This window comes from Annulohypoxylon truncatum (assembly GCF_022578515.1).
Source record: "Annulohypoxylon truncatum strain CBS 140777 unplaced genomic scaffold F4807scaffold_21, whole genome shotgun sequence".
NCBI classification, from domain to species: domain Eukaryota; kingdom Fungi; phylum Ascomycota; class Sordariomycetes; order Xylariales; family Hypoxylaceae; genus Annulohypoxylon; species Annulohypoxylon truncatum.
The window spans coordinates 168375-191638 of NW_025953807.1; the positions used below are offsets into that span (position 1 = coordinate 168375).

At 48.9% G+C, this 23264-nt stretch overlaps 7 protein-coding genes and 1 pseudogene across 8 annotated transcripts; 4 read left to right on the forward strand and 4 right to left on the reverse strand.

Moving 5' to 3' along the window:
• Window positions 1–1128: 1128 nt before the first annotated feature.
• F4807DRAFT_461503 (putative pentalenene synthase) lies at window positions 1129–2548 on the forward strand (the record flags this gene model as incomplete). The annotated part of the gene is made up of 6 exons (XM_048001685.1): window positions 1129–1331; window positions 1392–1521; window positions 1575–1593; window positions 1649–2115; window positions 2186–2412; window positions 2467–2548. The coding sequence occupies 6 exons, from the start codon at window positions 1129–1131 to the stop codon at window positions 2546–2548; spliced, it is 1128 nt and encodes a 375-aa protein (XP_047853087.1).
• On the reverse strand, window positions 2425–4747 carry F4807DRAFT_141418 (capsular polysaccharide synthesis protein-domain-containing protein). Its single transcript, XM_047993105.1, has 2 exons — window positions 4682–4747; window positions 2425–4521 (listed from the first exon to the last, which is right to left on the reverse strand). Exon 2 carries the CDS (start codon window positions 4069–4071, stop codon window positions 2806–2808), a length of 1266 nt encoding a protein of 421 aa, XP_047853088.1. The 5' UTR covers window positions 4072–4521; window positions 4682–4747; the 3' UTR covers window positions 2425–2805.
• On the forward strand, window positions 4679–7033 carry F4807DRAFT_468542 (putative cytochrome P450; the record flags this gene model as incomplete). The annotated part of the gene is made up of 5 exons (XM_048002607.1): window positions 4679–5468; window positions 5536–5661; window positions 5723–5876; window positions 5939–6550; window positions 6615–7033. Exons 1-5 carry the CDS (start codon window positions 5265–5267, stop codon window positions 7031–7033), a joined length of 1515 nt encoding a protein of 504 aa, XP_047853089.1. The 5' UTR covers window positions 4679–5264.
• A 516-nt stretch (window positions 7034–7549) lies between these two features.
• F4807DRAFT_461506 (uncharacterized protein) lies at window positions 7550–8411 on the reverse strand (the record flags this gene model as incomplete). The annotated part of the gene is made up of 3 exons (XM_048001686.1): window positions 7550–7988; window positions 8042–8295; window positions 8367–8411. 3 exons carry the CDS (start codon window positions 8409–8411, stop codon window positions 7550–7552), a joined length of 738 nt encoding a protein of 245 aa, XP_047853090.1.
• Window positions 8412–12082: 3671 nt separating this feature from the next.
• On the reverse strand, window positions 12083–17454 carry F4807DRAFT_452225 (ABC multidrug transporter; the record flags this gene model as incomplete). Its single annotated transcript, XM_048000310.1, has 7 exons — window positions 12083–12836; window positions 12891–13202; window positions 13333–13467; window positions 13602–15242; window positions 15711–16054; window positions 16229–17182; window positions 17239–17454. 7 exons carry the CDS (start codon window positions 17452–17454, stop codon window positions 12083–12085), a joined length of 4356 nt encoding a protein of 1451 aa, XP_047853091.1.
• Window positions 15262–15348, forward strand: F4807DRAFT_t89 (annotated as a pseudogene). The gene has a single exon. The product of its transcript is annotated as a tRNA-OTHER (tRNA).
• A 695-nt stretch (window positions 17455–18149) lies between the features above and the next one.
• Window positions 18150–19737, forward strand: F4807DRAFT_141502 (alpha/beta-hydrolase). The gene is made up of 3 exons (XM_047993106.1): window positions 18150–18212; window positions 18269–18570; window positions 18659–19737. The coding sequence occupies exons 2-3, from the start codon at window positions 18368–18370 to the stop codon at window positions 19587–19589; spliced, it is 1134 nt and encodes a 377-aa protein (XP_047853092.1). The 5' UTR covers window positions 18150–18212; window positions 18269–18367; the 3' UTR covers window positions 19590–19737.
• Window positions 19738–19790: 53 nt separating this feature from the next.
• Window positions 19791–21900, reverse strand: F4807DRAFT_141586 (cytochrome P450). Its single transcript, XM_047993107.1, has 4 exons — window positions 21284–21900; window positions 21041–21197; window positions 20123–20981; window positions 19791–20057 (listed from the first exon to the last, which is right to left on the reverse strand). The coding sequence occupies exons 1-4, from the start codon at window positions 21778–21780 to the stop codon at window positions 19885–19887; spliced, it is 1686 nt and encodes a 561-aa protein (XP_047853093.1). The 5' UTR covers window positions 21781–21900; the 3' UTR covers window positions 19791–19884.
• Window positions 21901–23264: the final 1364 nt, after the last annotated feature.

A 23264-nucleotide genomic window follows, 5' to 3' on the forward strand; every position in this document is an offset into this window, starting at 1 on the left:
AGCGGGAGGTCTTCCTATTTAGGAGTATCGCTATCTTGGAATCCGTGATTTTACAGCGTAAATTTTATGCCGGACCCGGAAAGCTTGACACAACGCAATGACAGTGGGGTGGAGGATCCACAGAGATCTGTTCCTCTTGATCTGCTCCTTTTTTGGCTTACTTTACGTTCAGTGTTCAGTCCAGTCTATTAACGCGAGGTAATATCAAGCAAGGCGCAGCGATAATAATCCTCTATCTAATGGAATACGTTGCTCTGTAACGTTGATCTCTATAATTGATACGAATGCTTCCATCTATATACCAATGAAGGGTTTTTAACCCTTGTCTGTCCTTTCTGGGCCTTACCTGCTTGGTGGGGTTATGCTATGAAGCTTACTATCTTCCGTAATGATAAGAGTATACTCAGCTGCTTAGAGTTCTTAGAACTCGGGAGGATTCTCTCGGGTAAACCTGTTAGGCTTATAGCGACGAGACCGACTCATCCTACAGTCACCGTAGGTCTCGTAGGCCTGCGAAATTCAACCATTCATTGGATCCCGATCTTGGTCCCTGGGAGGCCCAGCCCTCCCGAAGGATCGTCGCCAGCTTTTCTCTCACCTCCATCTACAATGCAGCTTTCGGAAAGGTTCCGATGAATCGAGGTAGGCTCGTGTACATAGCCGGTTGCATCTGATGACACAACAGCCTCCTTTGGACCAAGACAGACCCACAGGTACCTGATTTACGGTAGCAGGAGGCAAACCCCATAGCTGCAGAACTCACGAATAGCTGACCCATAATGCTCTTTGGGCCACGGGAGCCTCTTGGTTACCAGTACACTCATGCACATGTACTTAGGTTGCACTCGGTTGAAGGATGCAGCCTTGATTGTAACCGAATATGTCACACTTGGGATGACACTGCCTAGTGATGTGTTGGTCTAAATCTTTCTGAGTTAGACAGGATTGCCTGCACTAACACTAAATATCCCAAGGGCCGGTTATGTCTCACGATGAGATCGAGAGCTTATATAGAGGCCCACACGGGCCCCTAGGTTGATGTGCGTAGGGATTCTCCCTGGAAAGAAAGACCAATTCATACGACGATCTCCTGCCGTTGGTTATCTGGATTTACTTATCTCTTACATTATGGCTCCAGACATCGACAATATCTGGTCGTCGACCACAGATGCGGCTGAGAGCCCCGTCGACGAGCGCAGAATCCTCCTCAAGAGAGCCGTGGGCCAAAAGATCCTAGTCCCTAGCATCTTGTCTCTAATGCCGGCATGGCCTAGTCAAGTGCACCCAGCTGTTGATGAAGTCAATACGGAGATAGATAAGTGGCTCCCGACGTAAGCTAAATTTTACAATCCTCAGAATATAGGCAATTCCTTTCTAATGATATAATAAAGTGTCAATGTTGCCGAGAAGAAGAAGGCGAAGCACCGCGCTCGTGGGAACTACGCATTCCTTACAGCCGTGTACTATCCCTACTGCAAGGAGACGGAGCGTCTTGTTGTCATAACAAAATTCCTTTATTGGGTACGTTTTCTAGGTCCATTGTGAATCCAAATGACACTGACAATCCGACATAGATATTCTTCTGGGATGATGGTGAATACAACGCCACGAGTAAAAGCTTTGTAGCGGTAGACTGACTTCTGATTAGAGATTGACACGGGAGGAGAGCTCACTGAGGATGAGGAGGGTACTATCCAATGTTGCGAAGAGACGAACAAGTGTGTTGATGACTGTCTCGGCCCCAACCCTAACTACAACCCCCCTCCAAACTCCCGGGGAACGGTTGAGATGTTCTACCCCATCTTAAGAGATTTCCGAGCTGGTCTCGGGCCGGTCTCCACGGAAAGACTTCGAATCGAGCTCCATGACTATATCAATGGTGTCGCAAAGCAGCAGAAGGTTCGTCAAGGGGAACGCTTACCAGACCCCTGGTATCACTTCAAAATCCGGTCGGATGACGTTGGAGTCATTCCAAGCATTACGCAAAACGAGTATGCCATGAAATTTGAATTGCCCGAGTATGTTCGCAGACACGAAGCAATGGAGGAAATTGTCCAAGAGTGCACCAAACTTACCGTCCTACTCAATGATGTATTGTCTCTACAGAAGGAATTCGTATGTTCTATACCCCCTGAACCGGAGCACGAGTCCACACGGCTAACAGTGAACCCCCCAACCACCACAGCGCGATTCACAGTTGGAGAATCTCGTCCTCCTTTTCATGAACAGGTATAATCTGTCACTTCAAGCCGCCGTCGACAAGGTCCTCGATCTCATTCGAGAGCACTACGCGATTTGCGTCGCGGCCGAGAAGAGGCTTCCCTGGAGCGAAGATGACGAGAAGTTGAATGATGACATCAGAGAGTATGTCCGCGGCTGCCAGAGATTGGCTACCGGTACTGCGTATTGGAGGTATGTGCTGCGACGCTGAAACGAACCAATAGCAGGTTGACTAATTGATGACAGTTACTCATGCGAGAGATACTTCAAGCAGACGCAGGTAAATGATAAATGGGAGGTACTATTGGATTTGTCATATGTGGAATGATTATTTCGAGGCGCAATGCCAATGTCAGCATTTCAGGGGGGCATTTTGACACGTCATAAGAATAGTGTATTTTTATTCCCTACCTGATAGTTCCTCATGTTTGCCCCTCGAGTAATGAAAGGTGCCTAAACTGAACGACCTTATTCCTTCTTCGGCATGTAGTTAGAGAGAATATCATTCCAATTGAACCAAAAAATAATTTTTACACAGGTTTTATCTATATTTATTTAATTTTTTTAAACAAGAAACGCCCCTTTTTACTTCTTCGGCTCCAGAACCCCCGCCTCCAACACCTCCTCATCAGGCCAGCCCATCTTGATCGGGACCATCTCCCGCGTCTGGTCGAAGTGCACGCTCCCATATCTCAAGTAAGCCGCAAAAGTGCCGTCCTCATTATCCTTACCGTGGTGCTCTGCCGAGTCCCACAAGTCCGCGAGGAACGAGTCCAAGGCACCCGGGGGGCCGTGCGACAGCTTCATAGTAGCCGTGTTGGCGAGCGCATCATGGACGAAGTTCTCGGCGGCGTGCCAATTCTCGTCCTTGACGACGCCCTCGCCCTTGCGCTTCGTCGATAGCAGATTGAACTGCTTGGTGCCCGACCATTCCGTTACTAGCTGGAAGTAAAATGTCTCCTGCAGCGCCGAGCACAGGAACATCTTATTCGAGTAGTACTCGGGACCGTTAAACCCATCCGACGGGTCGATGAGCTTGCGCAGCCGTTCGAAGCTCATGATTTGGGACATGTAATCGGTGAACTGCTCCATGACGACGTTGAGGCCTTGCGGTGGGAGATTTAGCTTGTCTATAGGCGGACAGAGCATTGGTAGGTGTCGCAGTAAGGGATGCTTGTGGAAGCCCTGGACATTGGTCGCGCCGTCCCAGAGTTTCTTGAAGATCTCAAGCCAGCGCTTGATAAATGGATTACCGCGCTTCGCGGCGATAAAGCCGTTCAGCATAACCTCAACCCCTGGGCGCATCTCGATCACGAAACCCGCCATCTCGTACGGAGACTCGGGGTCCTCGATCTTATTCCAGCAAATGTCTTCAACGTGGCGGAACAGGAATGAACCAGCATCGATCCAGATGCCCCCGTAAAGCCAGAGCAAGGGGAGACGAACGAGATCTCCCGAATGCTGGCCGACCGTAGGGCCGTCCATCGTGTTGTTGTTGAAGCATTCGGGGAAGAACGAGCTGTCGACATAATGGCTGACATTCGTCGCAGATCCGTCTACTCGGTCTAGTAAATGCACAGTCCAATCCGGACCCAGTCTGCGAACCCAATTGATGATGTTCCGCTGGACCCAGGGCGGCATGTTTGTGTACCCATTATGCCAGAACGCCCAGACGTTCTTGTCCGACGTGACGGGATGGCGAGTCTGGAGCCATGCAGCGATCTCCTCGTCAGTGCGCCGGTCGAGCCTGTCCGTCGGGATCAATTTCAGCCCTGGAGGCACTCCAGCGCTGCTTGTGTCTGTGGACGTGATACCCAGCTGTGGGGCTCCCTCCATGACCGAAGGTACCATTGTCCCTCGGAAGCGGAGGCGGCTACGAATCAATTTCAGAAATGATGTTGTCACCGCAGCGCTTGTTACGTGAGACCTGTCACACTTCCCATTGCCGCACAAGGGCACGGGGTACGAGGCCCGAGGACGGAAAAGGCATCCTACATAAATATTCCGAAAATTTGCATCTTCGAGACACTAAAAGCGACACTTACGTCGCCGTAATGCGGAATGCTGGGGGCGCGGCGGACGTGAAGACCGACAGGTTCCAGTTAGCCATGAACCAACCCGGAGATGTCGTAGTCGCCTAGGACCGCGAGCAGGCCATTTAGTCCGCTAGTGGCGTTCCCATTTTCACCCCTTGACCCCGCATGAGAACCATGTCAACAAGGGATCGGAATGGCAACTGAGGTACATGACCACCTTACTATGTAGTCATTATAGGAAATCTATTGCGACATGCGCCTATGCCTGGGAAGTAATCGTAAGGATCGTTGGTGGTGACATGTTAAGAGTGCATCGAGAATAGTTGACACTTGGCAAGTTGCCAGGTACCTAGCGACTTCGTGTTATTATCTTCCTTTCAAACGCAGTGACATACCGACCCTAGGGCATTGATGTAGGTACCTACATAGTAGAATTCTAAAATCCATGCGGCCTACATTGCGACCGGGCTCTCTCCCGACCCAGGCTTACGGGTTCGCGCGAGATAACAGCCCTCCAACTCTCAATTGGGGGGCCGCAGTGGTAGTGGTGGGGGATCGTCTGCCCATGCTCATACGTGGCACGGCCCAAGGTCCTGCAGGCGGAGTTGGTCAGCGGAGGCACATCATGATATTAGTGGAGGATTCCGCCTAAGGCATGTGACGTTGCAGCGCCGCAACGTGCTCACCGGGGATTCTGTCTGCCAAGGTAGTAGGGCGATAGCACGCTACTGCATGGACTAGGTAGGCTGGTAGGATCAACGATCCTTCAGCGGACAGGAACCCTGAATATCATTTGCTTAGGTGAGATGACGGCGAGGCTTTACCCACGCGGGGGCTCCTCCGATGCGTGTATCCTTGCCTGCTTATTTGTAGATCGGCTTATTAGGTGGCCCTCGTATGTGAGAACTTGGCAATGGGAGTCTCGAGACGGGCAGCGCAGGCAGATTGCAAATCCATACTCTTCATTCCCTAGCTCACATCGGTGTAGTTTTGACTACCTAGGTAGAGATGGCATCTCTTCACTTGCCGACAATTTGGGCGTCCACACTCACGGCGGCGACCATCTTCATCGTCGCTGTCCTCTCCAAGTGGCTTCGAAAACCGAGGTCGTTCGACGTCCCAATTGTAGGTGCTGAGTCTGGAGATCTCAATGCACTCAAGGCTCGATATGTGCAGGAAGCAGACGCGCTTTTGCGTGAAGGATATGAAAAAGTTGAGTTTCCGATATGGCGACTTGGGCGTGGCGCCGGCGAAACGAACTCTGGCTGATTCATTTTAGTTTAAAGATGCAATCTTCCAAGTCATCACTCCCGACGGACCTAGAGTTTTCCTACCAAGGAAATACGCGCACGACTTGAAAGATTATAGCCGTCATGAAGCGAGTGGAATGAAGGCTTTGGCTGATGTGAGTTTTCTTTCGGGCGAAGCTCGACTGCGGTGTCGATGATTAACGGAATCATTTCTAGCGCCATATCGGCCATTATACCACCATTGACCACGAAAGCGATATAATGTTGGGCGCAATCAAAATTGATCTCAACAGGAACCTAGGCACGTTTGTCGGCGATGTCGAGCACGAGGTAGCATTCTGCTTCGAGACTCAGTTCCCAGCATGTGAGGGTATGGCCCTTCAATTTCAAACCGAATGTCTTGGTGGTGAAAGTTGCTAACGAATTTGGTAGATTGGACACCAATTGACCTCCACGATAAACTCCTCCGCGTTGTGGCACAGGCTTCGGCTCGGATCTTCGTCGGTTATCCCATGTGCCGAAACGAGGAGTGGCTGGACTGCAGCACAAAATTTGCCCTGGATGTCATGACAGGGGGCGAGAAGTTGAAGCAATGGCATCCGTATCTACGGCCCATCGCCCAGTATTTCGTGCCCGAGATGACGCAAATTCGCGGAGACCACCAGCGAGCTCTCGAATTGCTTTTACCTGAGCTTAACAGGCGACTCGCGGAACCCGCAGATCCAGACTCGTCGCCCCACAATGACATGATCCAGTGGATGCAGGATCGCGCACGGAAAACCGGAGACAATTCCTTTGATAATAAGGAGCTGGCTAACCTCCAGATGCTCACCGCGACAGCTGCCATACACACCACGCGTCTTGCTATTATCCATGCTCTGTATGACCTCGCAGCTAGGCCGGAATACGTGGAACCTCTCCGAAAGGAGATACTAGAAGCGACTAAGGACAGCAAAGGCGTCCTTCAAAAACAACATCTCACGCAGATGAAAATGCTAGACAGCTTTATGAAGGAGTCCCAAAGGCATAGTCCGCCCTCGGTCGGTAAGTTGATCTAAATTGCTTAACTAGGTACTGAATGGTCATTTCATATTGATGGATTACATAGCTACATACCAACGTAAAGCTATGATCCCTATCACTCTGTCGAACGGCTTCCATATCCCTGCGGGTACTATCGTGCAGTGCAATACCAACATCCTGGATGAGACCCCACCGGATTGGGGAGACCCTCACGCCTTCGACGGATTCCGATTCTACAAGCTCCGTAATAGAACGCCCGATGATATCAACAGATTCCAGTTTGCGAGTCCGACGTACGATAGTATGCAATTCGGGTTCGGGAAAGACGCATGCCCAGGTCGATTCTTCGCCAGCAACCAGATCAAGATTATTCTCGCCTACATCCTCTCTCATTATGATATCAAATTCGAGGATAGTGTCGTCGGAAGACCTAAGAACTTTATGTTCGAAGTTAACGTCTTGGCCGACCCCACAAAGATGGTGTTATTTAAGAAGATTCGATAGGACTGTAGGTAGTAAAGGATATAATAGTATGCTACTAACACAACCTCAATATTTTTTGCATCTCAGTGGATTCTCATTTTATTGTGACTGCTAGTTTCTTAGGGATAGCTAGCTCCTATTCCATTAACCCGTTACGACAAAGGCCGTAGTGTGAGTTTCGATTTTATTTGCGTTAAGGCCCATTCAATTCTGGTTTAGTGTCTACCTCAGCACTTCGCTCTCGGTAGATAAGTCGGTATCAGGTAAGGAGGGAACGTTTCGAAATGGTTCTTTCTAGGTTATAACCGGGAACGAATTTACCAATAGGCATCATCTTGCTGAAGAGCCAAAGGCATTAGCGGAAACAACGTCGGGTCCCTTCGAGTGCGGATCGGGTGCGGAGGGACACCCCATTAGGGGCCATCAAGCCGAATAATAGTGAAGAGGGACAGGGGAGGTGTGGCATTTAATGAGACGCAGTACTGAAACTCATCATCGGTTGCCGCTCAGCAACCAATTCTTAGAGCGAGAGCCATTCTACCACTCTTGGCCGGGACGAGCACGACCTTGGTTGCGCCAGACTTCATCGTTCTGCTCGTCATCTCGTGGGTCGTGACGGCGTGCCTTGCCCAAGTCGGGATGGCTGGCGTCGTCCGCGACAGAAGACCGAAGCTTCTTAGACTTCTTCTTCGATGGCATGGGAGCTGTAACCCGATGCGGGGCCGGGTAGTGCGCAAAGCGACAGTCCTTCTGGCTTTTAGTGCACCTTCCTCCATCTGCCCAGAAGTGGCAGATTAGAGGGTGCTTAACACCCCCAGCGACGTTGTCGTGGTAGAAAGGGCATTTGCCCTGGTCGTGTTCACGGCACGAGTAACCGTCGGTAAGCCACCACGGGCAGATTATCTTAAGCTCCTTAGAAGGAGCACTAGGGCTGGCCTGGGCCCGGAAAGTCTCAGGAGGCTGCACTGCCTCAGTCCTGGTCAAGGTCAACAAATGTCCATTAGCTATGAAGGTTGGTAAAGAACTTACGATAGGTCTGCTCCTAGACCCAAGAGATCATGCGACTGGATGGAGACAGGTGTCTCCTTTCCGGGACGGGGCAATCCGGCGGGAATCTCTCCCATGTCCACCCTCTTGCTTTGGGTGGGAATAATCGAGGTAGACCCCGTGTTAGTTCCCGTCATAATACCCGTGTTGGAGCCCGGGTCGGCACTGAGAAGAGCCATGATCTCTTCATGAGTGGCGCTGGAAATTCGACCAGCGCCAAGCAGAATTCCAAGCCCCTGCAGGAAGACGTCATTAGCTTTTATCTTCATTGGGTATGTGGCAGTGTTGATAGATGGGCAAGACTTACAGTGAATACTTGGGCCATGCCCTTGCTAACTAGATCGGAGGACATCTTGGTAGTTTCCGTTAAACTACAATAAGGATGTCGTAGAGAGAATATATTGTAGTTTATGATAAACTACAATAGTACTTCAAGGTAAATATGTTGCAGTGTATGATAAACTGCAAGGAGGATACTGTAGGGAAAAGTTATTAGTGGAGATCAATCTTAGGTGTTGGTGATAATGAACCCAGAGAGACTGTTGTGTGTTGAACAGGAAGAGGTTGAGAATGCGCAGGGCTTGTGGGATTAAATAGGTTTTCCTACCTTTGGCTGGTCGGAGCGGAAGATAGGTGAGTTGGTAGTGGTCACGGTAAAAGTTAGGTAATGTACCTAACCGGCAGGCCCGACCGAGGGGGGAAATGGATTATGAGTAATGTCCACCGAGTAAGGAATGGAAAGAACGAAGTCGAAGGATAAGAGTGAGTGATGAAGTGATAGAGTGAGTGGGTGGATGGGCAAGAAGATATATGTTGAACGTTATGAGTCGAGAATGAAAGGCACACCGCCGACGATAGTGTGCGGTGGATATTATGCTTCGGGTAGAAACTGAATGTCCTCAGAAGTTATCCACGTAGATATAGGAAGTTAGATTCCGTGGTCAGTGTTATAGGATTAACGGAATAGAATAAATATCTTTTCTTAATGAAGACTTGGTTAGCAGTCTAAGTTCTTTGTGGTGACCGTTTGTTATATAGGTTCGGTCTGGGAGCTGAATTGCAATGGAGTGCTGGAGCTCGGATCGCTTAAATACCAGTGTTCTACAACGAATGACTAATCTGAGTTGACTCGTTCGTCGAACAGCAGGAACAGTTCTATCGGTAGAACTTTATTCATAGTATATTCTCCAAGAAATGTGACGATCTGCCGGTTCCTGCACATGTTTGCATGGAAGATTAAGCTTTGGGGAAGCAAGGGTAGTATAAGCTTCCAACAGTTACCAGCTGTGCACGGACGATTGAGCCGGTTGAGCTAACGCAAAAACCATTCAGTGGTCCGTGTAATATGACATTCTCTCTCCAAGTCAAGAGCTTAATCCCTTTTTGTAAGGAATGGACTCTATTTGCATACAGATACCAAAGCAAGCACGATGGTGACTTAGCTTTAAGGTTATGAGCAAGAAAAAAAATCTTTAAACCAGGAGTAGTCACGGTATATACCATCTGAAAAAAGGAAAAAAAGTATGAAAACCGTTACTATCGAGGCAGTCGCCAATGAGCTCAATTACCCAAAGAGGAAGGATCGGCGGCGATTTCTAGAACTAAAAGGGAAAGAGGTGTTTTTGATTCTCATCTTCCTATTCTGCAGCTACTTGTACGGTGAGATAACCCCCCTTTACTAGCATTGAAGTAAGCTATTCCAGCCAACATTATATATAACATTGCCCAGACAAAAAGTTTGATTATGAGCATATAATAAGTATTACATTTCATGACGTCAAAGTTGAACATTCAGGTTTGGGCAGGTACTTGATTGAAGCAAATTAAGACGTGTTCAGGTGCTCACTCAAGTGAGTGTTATTGGAAAAGCTGCCATTTGGAAGATGACGGATGACTGAAATGTAGTTGATCATACCGCGATTGTGCGAATAAACGTTTACACGGATGCGTTCAAGTGTGTTGAGTATCAAACACGAGATGTCCTAAACTAATGAATAAACAATAGTATGAGATACATTGTAAATGGATACAGTTCAAGGTGTCTTGCAACGTAGAAACTGATATTATTGCCTGAAACCCCAAACACAATACTCGGAGTTGTTGAACTCTTAACAAATTAAGTTTTAGTTGCTGTTAATGCTAGAGGATTGCTGCATAAGGGGGAGTTTATTCAAAGGGTTTTGTAGACATGATCTGGGTAGGGGTGTATCAAAAGGCTACGGATCTTGTGACAATCAAGGACCTTGTAAGTAAGTTGCTGATATGTACCCGTGATTATAATACTATTTTGAAGAACCAAGATAGTGGCCTGATAGTTTATAGAGCTGCACGATTGATTATTGCTATAGTATAATGCAGACGTGCGATAGCCCCGGTAAAACTTAGAAGGATATCGAATAGATTATGTACTGGTGCTAGATTTGAGACACCTTGCGTTGGCTGTGGGTACATAATATCTAGGTCAAGACTGTGTGGTGGTACAATTCATGAAGATATTGACAGCTATGGCGTCGCGGATACAGGTGCGAATTATTTTTATATATGATGGCACTGATTATTCTTTGCTACTACGGTATGACTGAAACCTGCAATGATGTCTAGGAAATATGATGGATCACTCTCGACTGGGTAAGTGTACGGAGGCAAGTAAGTTGGTGCGAAATGACAGATCATAAATGATAGATTACAAGTAGGTACCTAAATACACGTGTAGGTTGAGGCATCTCAAGGGTGCCTAGGGGCATTTGGATACTTAGGGCAGTTGTTTTCAGTGCTATTTTTTCCCCCAAGGAAAACGAAAACCCTCGACTACAGCACAAAAATCCGGGGTAAGCCAATCGGAAAATTCCCCTTGGCCCAAAACCGCCCAGATCGGGACTAGCGCAATCACCCCACGTGCTGCACGGCTGATCCCGCAACCCCACCTGCAGCCTACATATTCCCGGGGACAGGGTTGTTTTCTTTTTTCCTCTTTCTTCCTTCTTTCATCATGCCGCACACAAAAAAAATCCACAAGCCAGTCGGGCCAAACTTTCGAATGTTGCCTTCGTCCCAATCTATCGGTCTCTCGTAGGCCCCTAGATTGTTCAGTTAAGATTCCACTCAAAGGCCGCGGGGGGAACACTCGCCTCGCAGCCATGGGGCCAATCTTTGTATTTCACTGCTCATGCCGGCCTTTCTTTTTTCTCTCTATGGCGTCGCATGAAGGATATGCAATCATTTTCTCGCGCCGCTCGTTTTTTCTTAGGCGTGAGATTTTGTTGCATCTCCTAGGGTAACGCACCACATGCAGAAAAAGATGCTTCGCGCTCACTTTCCCCATGTGCGTTGCTCGGCAGTGGCGCCGATGCGTGACAGGTCGTCTCCTCCCCTCGGAGCCGGCTAGCCCACTTGCGCAGTCACTCGGATCGGTTGGTCAGGGGACTCCGTGAAAGCCCTCGGGTTAGGTTACAGATTGTATCATATGCTGGTTCAAGGCAACGGGGGGGCACCCTTGGCGCATTTACAGCTGGTTTGACCCTAACCCTTCCTGGCTTTCTAAATTCCCATACATCGTTGGATATCTCCCCAGTTTTGACTATAGTGATGTTCGGTACTGTTGGGCGAGAGGGGCTTGCGGGGTTTGGATATGACTTTACTGCGTCTATTTACCTTGTCTACCTGCCTCGGTGGGTAGGTGGGGAAGTAGATGCAGGCCAGGAACCTTCTTGTGGCTTCTTTCTTAGTGACGTCTAGCTGGCTTTGGATTTTTATTTTTATTTTTGGAACCCCGGGTTGCTTGCGACCCATTCATTTTTCTTTTTCATCACTGACTTCAGCTAGCTGGGGACGTGGAGAAGAAGACGCTCGATCGCACTTTTGAGGTTGTTTACTTTCACGGTTGCTAGGCCGCATCTGCATCATGGTCCGTCACGACGCGATTTTAGTACGTACCTAAGTAACAAGGTACGTACCTACTCAGCATGATCCATCTCTTAGGACTAGGTATTCACCCAATCTATGAACATCAAGATCAAGATCGACCTAGTTCCCACCAACGCTCCACAATTCTCCGAATCTAGTCCCCGGCTCCTCAACCAGCCGCGCCGGGTTACCCTCCTCCACAATCTCGCCCTTCTCCATGACGACGACGCGGTCGTAATCCATGATCATATCCAAGCGATGGCTCACCGCCACTACCGTGTACTCCCTAAATTCAACGCGAATCACTTCCTGCATCGCCTTCTCGGTCTCCCTATCGACGCTCGAGCTGACCTCATCAAGGAGTAAAATCCCGCCCTCCGATCCACCGCCGCCGAATCCGAGACTGCGCGCTCGAATGCGTCTGCGAAGAACTGCTCGGCCGAGAGAGAATAGCTGTCGCTGGCCTTGGCTAAGGTTGCTTACTGTCATGCCTGCCTCGAGGCCGCCTTTATCGCGGACGAAGTCCCAGAGATCCACCGCCTCGAGAACGGCCTGAGCATCCGCTGCCGTGGAGACGTTGGATGGATCAAGGTTCTCTTGGAATGTCGAGCCGTCTGGAAGGAAGACGATGTCCTGGGGTATGGCGATGATGCGCTGGCGAAGCGTGACGCGGTCGATGCGACTCAGCGGCGTATTGTCAATGTTGACACAATCGGGTGTTTCGTCGATAGGGTCGAGAAGTTTTAGCAGAAGAGCAATGAGAGATGATTTTCCGCTTCCAGTACGTCCGCAAATGGCTATTTTCTCCCCGGGGCGTATCTTAAGTCGAAGGTTCTTCAATGCTAAGGTCGGCGTCTCGAGCTGAGTATCATTGCTGTTGGGTTCGTTAGTCCTCAATCCAATAGACAAGAAGAAGGGTAGTTCATACTCGTAACTGGCTGAGACGTTGTTTAGGATGATTTCTCCCCGCGGAGGCCACTCCTCCGGTGGGACGATATCTTCTCCGTCCTTGGTCTCCGTCTTCGCGGCCTTGTCGAAAGCTTTGAGTCGGCTGATAGCACCGAGAGAAGTCTCGAGCGCCGTGTAGTAAATAACTACGCCAGATAACATCTCACCAAACGACATTAGCGTGACTAAAGATGCACCGGTGAAACCGGAGTTGGAACGGAGGCGAACGGCGAGCGACGTGAGCATGACAGCGATAATGGCGACCACGACGTTGAGTACAAAATGCAGCCATCTGTATAGAGTGTCAGTGTCTTGTAAGCCGAGTGACAGTATTCAATGAACGTTTGGATATAAGGGCTGATGAATTGGAACCTGACTAGGTCGCTAACAAGCAAAAGAATTGAAGATTAGAAATAACCTACTGTTGGATCATAGCTAGAAGATACGCAGGTCGCTGAGATGTATCTAAGAGGAAGGCATTCTTTGCGCGGTCTTCGCTTACAAAACCAAAGGCTCGAAGTGTTACAATACCCTTTGAAGTATCGAGGAAATGTGTACTACATAGTGTTAGCGAAGCTATTGAATGGTAGAGAACCCAATAGGTGGGTAGGCATCAGGCGATTCCGGCTAGAAATCCAGCCTGGTCGTCTAGGAAAAATGGGTCGCCGATTAGGGGTAATATTCCACTTACTACAGTGGGCTTTTCGCCTCCAGGTCTAACAATCTCAACTGCCTCGAAGTTCGAAGATAAAATTTCTGAACTACATATAGCATGCCAAATAAGAACGGATAACTGATTGCTAGGTATGGGGACGACGATGCGATAACTGCAGCTTGGCCTATGCCAACGAACACCATATATATAACATTTAGCAGGGCACTGGGGAGCTCGTTATCGATCAGACTTAGATCCTGAGAAAAAAGGTTCGTGATGATGCCTTGATCTGTCGTAGTAAAGAACCTAAGCGGCGCATGGATGAGGGTTCGCAAAGCGGCGTGGTGGAGGGAGACCCCGGACCGAGTAAGTACGGTAATGTAGAGCAAAACACCAAGCCATATCAGCGATAGCATGGCGCAAACCTCAAGCACGGCGTATATTGCTGCATAATATCCGAAAGAGTGGGAGGGATTGGTGGCAACAGCGTCAGCGGACCAATACGTAAGCCATATTGTCGGGAAATTGTAGAAGAAGCCGTAGAGGAGCCCGGAAGTGAATATAGCTACAGGGAGCATTGTTCCCATGCTTTTCATGTATACTATATAGGCTGCTGAATCGCCACTGAGCCTGGATTTGTCATTTCCTCCTACTTCAGGTGTCTCCGTTGGAGCTCGTTCAATTAAGTTTATTTGAGGTTCGATAGCACTCTCATCGGATTCGATCTTTTCGCTGTCGGCCTGGCTTGTCAACGGCGCCTTGACGCCAAGGCTGTGAATATAACTTTGGTTAGCGACAAGGTCGCCGAAGGTCCCTTGTTCGACAACAGTGCCATCGGTGCTTAGAGCGATAACATGCGTGGCGGACGGAAGATGACGAACGGAATGTGTACATAAGACAACCGTGGCTTGTCGTCGTTTTAGGATTCCATTTGCTCCAAACACACGTTGGAACACTTGGTCTTCGGTGTCCGCATCCAAGCCGCTGAAAACATCGTCCATAATTAAGAGGTCGGACTGCAAGTAGAGACACCTTGCTAACGATACGCGTTGCTTCTGTCCTCCAGATAGGGTTATCCCGTTGCTTCCAATGTTTGTCCTATCTGCCTCGGGCAATGTTTCGAAGTCAATACCTAGCATAGTTCCATCGACGACTTCGGCATAACGCTGCGCATCGAATGGAGAATAGCCTATAATGTTGTCTCTAATACTGCCGTTTGATAGGAACGGTGTTTGGTCACAGTAGCCCACGCATGAAAACTTAGTAGCTATCGTTACTGTCCCTTGGCTGTGAGGCATTTCTCCTAGAAGTGCTTTACAAAGCGATGACTTTCCTGATGCAATTGGTCCGACAACTATGGTAAGAGAAGCTCTAGGGATTTCGATATCGAGATTGTTGAGGACCATCTTATCAGGCTTCCAACCAAAGCTACCATCCTTTATTACGACTGCGGGGGATTTGTCAGATTTATCAAGGGACGACTTCTCCGGATCCCATCTTGACCTTGAGAGGAAGACACGGTAATCATCACGTCCCTCACCCTGTAAGAATTTCTGGATACGGCCTAGGCAAGCGACTGCTGCAGCCATTTGAGGTAATGTCTCTAATAAATTTTGAAGGGGAGTTGACATGAGTAAGAGGTAAGATAGCGAAGTGAATAGTTTCGTAGCATCTAGGCTTCGTCGAGCCACCCCCCACCCACATGGCGCAGTGGTTAAAGCGTCTGGCCGCGCATTAGCGTACGACTACGTGAAGCGAGTGGGTTCGAATCCCGCTGTGGGCAACTTAACCAACGGTCCGATTTATTCAGGTTTTTTCACCCCGCTTTAGGGCTCGCTGGGCGTTGGAGGGTGGTTCTGAAAGACGTTGGAAGAAGGTGGGCCCGGAGTAGGGTTTTTCCTGAATATAATCGGCTAGCTAGGGCTGGCGCTCACTAGCTAGAGTAATGCAAGAGGCAGGAGTGGAGGGATAAAAATTTCCTTGTGTCAAGCGGAACTCTAGCTCTGCCTACTTATTAGGTACTCTAGACGTCCCATGCGTCACCGATACGCGCCGCTATGTGTACTTAGTACTACTATAGCCCCTGGACGTAAACAAATTCATCATCATCATCATCGAGCCACCCCGAAGGTAATCGGAGGAGACAGGAGGAGTGGTATGTAGGAAAAGACTGAGCAAGTTAACATCAGCAATCGGAAGTTGGACCCTGCTTGCAATTCATCTACCCGGAGCTTTTGGACGAAGCGAGAAATGGGACTGGTGAGGCCGGATATCTTTATATTTTTCATGTTGCCGATGACACTGGAGGTAAGCCCGACACGCTTTTGAATCCCAGCCATCCATTTCCTTTGGGAGTCTCCCATGAATCGCATAAAAAATGATACGCCGCCGACGCATATAAAAACGACCACAATTGGCGCTATAAAGGCGACACCGAGTAGGTTGTATAATAACCAAGCAGAAAGGGCAACCTCGATTACATTTCCCCACTAAAATAATAATGAGTTAGCAATGCTCATTTATCCACGAACATAAACCTTCGGAGTCATATTTCCGGAAAGTGGAATTCGAAGTTGAAGCCAGCATTTACGACGTGAGGTCAACAATAGCTAATAGATAGGTGATGGGAATAGACCATTAGGTGTAAATATGAAATCACGTACAAGTTCATGCATATACAAGGATCCCTTCATAATACGTTCTATGTCAATGCTCATCAAGGTCAACGACGCATTCTCGTCTTCATCCGCGGCACGGGCCTCCGTGGTTTTCGTATAGATGGCCGTTGCTAGACACGCACGCATCATGTATAGCAATCGCTGTTGGAAATACCAATATAGTGATTGTGAAATGGCAATTACAGAATAGATGCAGATGCTAGCGCCGATAAAGCCATATCCGATATTGACTGGAACAGGCTCAGATTGAGATAAGCGACTAGTGAGACTGCTTATGAATAGGGGCTGGCAGAAAAAGGACCCAATCGCCGCGAGTTTTGCGGGAATCGGAAGTATCATAGGGACAAGGAGTGTTTTGGCCAAGGCTTCCATGAGTCCGATTTCATGGCCTTTATGTTTGGCTTCATTTATATGTCGTGAGAAGCGTTCAGAAAGACGTGTGGCAGCGAGGTTTTGGTCAAGAGGATACAGGTCGCGTATTCCTAAGGTCTTATGATATCCATCAAAAAAGAGCTTGTTAAGCCAGGAGAAAACGCCTAAAGTATAGATACCGCTGGTTTCTTCTGGGCTATGGTCTTTCGAGTCCCAGGCGACCCATTTAGTTTTCCGCTGGGCCTCAAGCAAGAGCATAGCAACCTTCATAGTTAATGCAGCCGTAAAGATAGCGGTAAATGCAATCTCTGGCCGAGTTGAGGAAGCCAACCAATAGGTTCGGGCTTGGGCGACGTCGAATAGAAGTGTAAAGAAGAGATAGGCGCTAAGAAAGATGGAGGGCCTTGGTGACTTGCTGTGATCGAAGTAAGAGAGGCCGACCATGCAAAGAGCAGCAGCAAGGCGAAGCGCAGATGAGATGATGTCAATACCACTGGCACCAAAGGGAAGCACCGTGATGAGGATAAGTTGTGAGAGTTCAAGAGACGCATATGAGACGAGAACACCCTAGGTCGATAAGCATTAACACAAACACATAACAATTGACTGAATTCAACACTCACAAGTTTTGCTAGCCGGAGCAATGGCGCGCCCACGATTGTCGGCTTTCGTACGAGATGGGCAACCCGCCATGGCGACGCAAGGATGAAAATGGCTGCAGGTGTGAGTGAGAAGCACAACTGTTCGAACTTGACAGTGAAGTCGAAGTCTCCTCGACAACCTAGGACATTGGGCCCCAGAGATTGGTCATTAGTATCTGCGCACGCAGAAAACAACATCTTGCTCCAAACCTATTCACCCAAACAGGCCTGTAATAATATTGAATAGATGTAAGTTTGCTGACAGCCGCAAGAGTCGCGGATGAAGCATCATGGAAGTCTTATGGTGGCCAGGGTAGCCTATGTAGGTAGGTAGCCGAAAACAAAGGATCTCTGGTGAGTCTACTCCGTATTACCAATCCCAAAGGGCACAATTCCGAACACCGCATCGCGTATATCGACCCCGGTGCCGTTATATCGTTAAGGAAAATCAGGGGTAGGTAAGCATCGTGTAGGTATCGTAAATCACCAAGTATTGAATGAGAAAAGATGCTATTAGCGCGATATCAGCAGTAGTGCTGATAGGAATCCGACATCACAAGCGATGCGCCCCCGCACTTTGCCCTATATTCATAGGCCCATGGCAGGTGTCAGCAGGGAAGCTAGAGAATATCTAACATCAGCTCGTAGGGCTGGACTAATGCAGTGGAGATATACGATCAGTGCTTATAGTAATAGGCCGAGATTCGAGTCGTACTTTTTACAACCTTGAAACCTTAGTCGAAGGTCCTTTGGAACCGAGGGCAGGTAGACCTGTTACGCTAGCGTTTCTTATCCTGGATATAGCGCACCTACACTCCGACTAGCAGGTGCGGTACACTTCGTAAGTTGAATGCGAACAATGCGAAGTAGTGGGTCTGGTACGACGTAGATACGTTGGAAGTTGGAACTTCCTGCCTGGAATACTGGAAAGATAGCGGCAGGGCCGGCCAAAGCAAGTAGGTACATACGGATGTAGTGGCCGCGTACTCTAAACGATCTAATGATACATAAGACAACATAGCTCCGTTCGCCGAGCCAAATATGATTCAGGTTACAAGCAACTAATTGAATTGCGACACTCATCGGCTGCAAATATCCTCAAGACATAGCCATGCAGAACGGAATTGTAAAACTCGTCCGCATGGACAAGCAGCCGCGTATTCCCTTTCTCCAACGGCTCTCCTGCGGTGCGACCATCTATTCGTTGCAAACGTTCGGCAATATCCTCCTGTGGTGCAGGCAATGGGCAGCCACCCCTAGATTTCCCCCGAACATCATAAAAACTTACCAATGTCGACCATCACTACCCATCAGGTATGACAATCTTGAAAACTCAATTTGGTAACATGGCCACTGCCTATTAGGTAGGTAGGTAGCCAGATCTGACAGAATGCCAACGTAGAATCTTCTTTCCCAAGTCCTACGACCCGAAGACTTCTCAGACGCTTCTCCCCACCTTGTTCAGTATTCATGGAGGAGGTTTTTGTATTGGCAACCCAAACTATGACGACGAGTGGAATACGAACTTCGCTAGCATGCACAATGTGCTAGTAGTCGCTCTCAACTACCGCAAAGCTCCCTCTTATCCTTTCCCGACCGCCACCTACGATGTCGAAGCCCTACTGCTGGCCGCATTCGACGACGAGAGCCTTCCGATAGACAAGGATCGCATAGCCGTTGGCGGCTTCTCGGCGGGCGGGAGCTTGACCCTCAGCGTATGTCAATTGCCATCGATCCGGGAAAGGGTGAAGCCTAAGGCCGCGCTGCCCGTGTACGCCGTGGTAGATAAGAGCATACCGATGGAGGTCAAGATCGAGACGCGACACTACAAGCCCGACTTAGGCTCCGACGTGCGAGGAGAGCCCATCGATTTCTTAAATTCCACGTCTCCCGTCTTTCTGTGGAGCTACATAAATCCGGGGGAGGACCTGAAACAGCCGCTGCTTTCGCCGTATTTCGCTCCTCGCGACGCCCTGCCCCCGCATATCTTCTTCATCTCAGCAGAATTGGATCAACTGGCGCACGAGGCCTGGTGCATGGCGAGCAAACTAGCTGGCCGACCAGAACCGGCGGTCTCGGACAGGGTGGGCCGAGACAAGCGGTCCGCGGGGAAGGGAGAGCTCATTCTCGACGACGAGAAGTTCGCGTTTGAGCATAGGGACGAGGACGGGAAGAGTAGCGTGCGGTGGTTACTGGTGCCGGACCAGATTCACGGGTTCGATCGATTGCCGCTGAGGTATCATGGCGAGGACTCGATGGAGGACGCGAAGTTGAAGGAGACGGCTTATCAGAAAGTTGCGGGTGAGTGGTTACATGAAGTCGCATGGAAATAGATAGGTAGGTACGATACCTTATGGGCGATGAGTCAGTTCCTGCATTCCAATATAAATAAACAGTAGAGTATCCACCCTTCAAATCTTATTATCTTGAACTCACGCTAATATCCATGTAATCCGCTTAACCTTACCGCCGCTAGAACCAGACGATCGGATTACTGCTCCTTCGGTTGCCTTAATGTACCCCACATGATAATACAAATTCTATCTACCATTGCATAATATGAAAATAATGTCAACAAATAACGGCATTAGAAGAATCCATATTAACCAAATAAAAATAAGCAGCTTATCATGGAATAGTATCCGGTGCTAGGTGCATCCGGACCTTCACGCCGTCCCCCGGTGTAAGTACAGTCATCCACGAGCGTTTCGCATTATTGCTTCCCGGAGAGGGCTCCATCTTGTCGAAATGCATAGCGAACCTAGCGATGGCGTACGAAACTTGCGTCATCGAGTAACCCTCTGTATGTCAATATGATTAGCTTGGCACGGAGAAACAGCAAGATGTGTATGCGGAATTTACTTACGGCCGACACAGATCTGAGGTCCACCGCTGAAGGGAGTGAAGTCCCAGCCCTTTCTCCTACCACTCCATCGCTCGGGGCGATATTCATTAGCGTCATCTCCCCATAGGTCCTTTCTTCGGTGTGTATAGTAAGTTCCGAGCTGTACTCGGGCTCCTTTCCGGACCGCAACGGGACTTTTGCCGTCCGGGCCGCCGCCAACGGGAAGTACGGTATCCCTAACGGCTTCTCGGACATTGATAGGTCCGGCAGGGAAGAGCCTTAGCGTCTCCTGAATAACCCACTGCAGATATTCGCAACTCTTCAATGTCTCCAATGTGAACGGCTCCAGTCTGTTCGCTTCGGTGCCGAATTTTTCAACGACGGCTTCGCGGAGCTTGTGATAGATATCCGGGTGCGCCGCAAGCATGCTGAACGTCCACCCTAGGGCAGCAGCGGACGTGTCCATTCCCGCGACGAGGAGGTGCATAACTTGCTCCACCATGTCGCGCTGCGAGGCTCCCTGCGCTTCCATCTCTTCGATAACATTCGAGTACAACCCATCTTCCTTTTCCTCTTGTGTCCGCAAGGCCGATCGTTTCCGGACGTCGGTAATGTACGCGTCGACCATGACGTACAATTCCCGACAGGCTCTTCTAAAAGCGAAACCATCGTACACCCAGTACATGTTGGATAGCTTTATCCGATGCCCCACGTAACTCCCGGCCTCCAGAAATTTATCATCGAATCCGTCTAGAAGCGACTTAATATGCGTCTCGGCGGGTATCTTCCCCGCGCGGACCAACGCCGCCGTCTGCGTCTCCGCCGAAGCGCCGAAGAGAAACTGCGTCGCCGTGTCCATCGTCAGTCGATAGAGGTGGTCCTACGTTTTCTGTTAACCCCCTTACATCGAAATCACGCGGGCCGGGGCTGCCTAGTTACCAGAAGATCCACATCGCCTGTCCAACCGTCCGCCTTCGGCTTTCCTAGGGCGGTAAACACAAGTTCCATGTGCCTCTCGCTGTCGGCAACGTTCTGGTCGAATCTCCTACGCGTGAACTGCGGCTTGACCATAGCCCGCCAGTGGGCCCATATAGGTCTAGAAAGGTACCTAGTCAGCAAAGCTCTAACGTAGGGCACAGTTTTGTGGACTTCGTATAGGTGAGTCTCTTATGTTTGACGTACCCGTCCGTCGTGAATAGTCCAGGCAGAAGCATAGGCTGAGCCGCCAGCGACCGAAACGCCGGGCGCTTGTAATCGTCGAAACGGGTTGCCAGGACGGCTTTGATGTTCTCGGGTTCCACTGTGTTGATCCCTTTCTGCGTCCCCATCACCGGGGAGACGATGGCGTGGGTGTTGCCGTGCTTGGCGTACTTGCGCTGGAAATGGCCCTCGAACAGGTCGCCGGCTACGGAAGCCTTGTATACCTCATACTTGCGCCCGATGCTCCAGGGCAAGGGGAAGGGGTTCGCTGCTATGGGAACTGCCAGGCATCTGTTGGCTTTGGCGAAGCGGTCGAAGCTATAGTTTCGCAGAAGCGTCCTCGCGATCCTATCAGTGATGATAAGTGCTAAGGCAATGAGACACCACCTTCCCGCTCGCGACCAAGCCTCGTCTGTGACATGGCTTATGACAAACAGGAGGGTGGCAAGGGGTGGGAAATCTGGAGTTGAGAAATTCATGTTCAGCTTGGCACACTGAATTCAAAATGCTTCATGGAGAGATCGGAACAACTGAGACGCGCATCATACTTATAGGTAAGTAGTACTTCCACGCAGAAGAGATGTCACCGCTATATATGTGACAGTACCTAATATCCTATCTTATCAAATGAGTGGATATAAATCCTTCGAGTGGTTCAGCTGGATGTCTGTGTGTCGCTAAAGTGGAATGCGCTGTTGACGACATTGCATTTACTAAATCTCAGCCCGTCGGGTAGCTTTCCCAGTGGTTGTATATGCGGATACCATAGGCAACCGCGATTTTTCGAGTCCGCCTAGATCTTGGTAATGTGTTGGAAGCCATTAGAACCCACCCGCCTTTGCCTACACAGACGAAGATACCTATGTATATCTCTCCCATTGGGTAGCAAGGATCTTTTAAGGGCTCTCGCTGTGCCGTAGCTTCTCTATAGATACGCACCTCCCACTAGGTATTCATTCTTTAGGTTGTTCTAATTGATTTATCAGCCATCCCACTGGTCCGTATGGGACTTTTTAAGGAGGCTAAGAAGTCTACTTCGAAGCTAGAGTTGCTAGGGTGGGATAGAGTGCTTGGGAATTGCATTCGCCCCCACAGGACGAGATCTGCTCACAGCCCTATACTTAGTACGCAGGTCATCCAAAGACGGCTAGTACCATATGTGGGTATATACTAATTATACTTAGCAAGATACAGAAGAGATAATGCTATAAGTGTATTCAGGTTCGACTATCAATTACCATTCACACTCGGTAGTCGGATCATGTAAGCAGTACATTTGTCTCTAATCCCTGTCTAAGGACAACTACCTATTGAATACTGGGTAGAGGGGTACTTATCTAATATGAGTCTAGAAATCGAGTCTTCATAGGTAAGCAGGTAATATTGTAGATTATAAGACTAACTCAATAGATGTCATCATAGCAGAAGAGCCACTTGGTACATAGTTAATCGCGACCACTGGTGTTATATAGTTAGGTTACCTTATATAATTCCTAGGTATCATTTCTTAACCTTCACATTCCATGTATTATCTATATTGTTATGAACTATCTCAATACACAGGTAGCCTCATGAACAGACAGTAGATTCAGTACTAGCTTTTCTGCGTACAAAGTTGACGATAGGAGCACCAAAGTTACTTTTTGGCGTTATCGAATGTCCCATCAGTGACATACACGCTCCATGGATCTTCTTTCGTGTCCTGCCCTAACCATTGCTTCATTGCTTCTGACATATCATGGTTCTTCTTTTCATTATCACTGCCAGCATCAAATAGATATGTGTTGGTAGAGGTATGGGAATATTTAAAGGGTTTGATTTCCTGATAGCAACTTTTCATTAGCTTATGACAAAGTAAAGAGAGACGTGATTGGGGAAGTATCACCCTTTGGCTAGGCTTTGGATGTCTTGTCTTATCATCCATTGTGTAGTAGAGACGTAATATAATGGGAGAAGTAGGTAT

Excerpts from the sequence above, each read along its gene's own strand:
- F4807DRAFT_141418 (XM_047993105.1), bottom strand. The coding sequence starts at position 4,071 with ATGGTACCTTCGGTCATGGAGGGAGCCCCACAGCTGGGTATCACGTCC.
- F4807DRAFT_141502 (XM_047993106.1), top strand. The coding sequence starts at position 18,368 with ATGCAGAACGGAATTGTAAAACTCGTCCGCATGGACAAGCAGCCGCGT. Across the intron at positions 18,571-18,658 it reads CGACCATCACTACCCATCAG|AATCTTCTTTCCCAAGTCCT; the intron begins GTATGACAATCT and ends ATGCCAACGTAG.
- F4807DRAFT_141586 (XM_047993107.1), bottom strand. The coding sequence starts at position 21,780 with ATGAATTTCTCAACTCCAGATTTCCCACCCCTTGCCACCCTCCTGTTT. Across the intron at positions 21,198-21,283 it reads GGACTATTCACGACGGACGG|ACCTATATGGGCCCACTGGC; the intron begins GTACGTCAAACA and ends GTACCTTTCTAG. Across the intron at positions 20,982-21,040 it reads CAGGCGATGTGGATCTTCTG|GACCACCTCTATCGACTGAC; the intron begins GTAACTAGGCAG and ends CAGAAAACGTAG.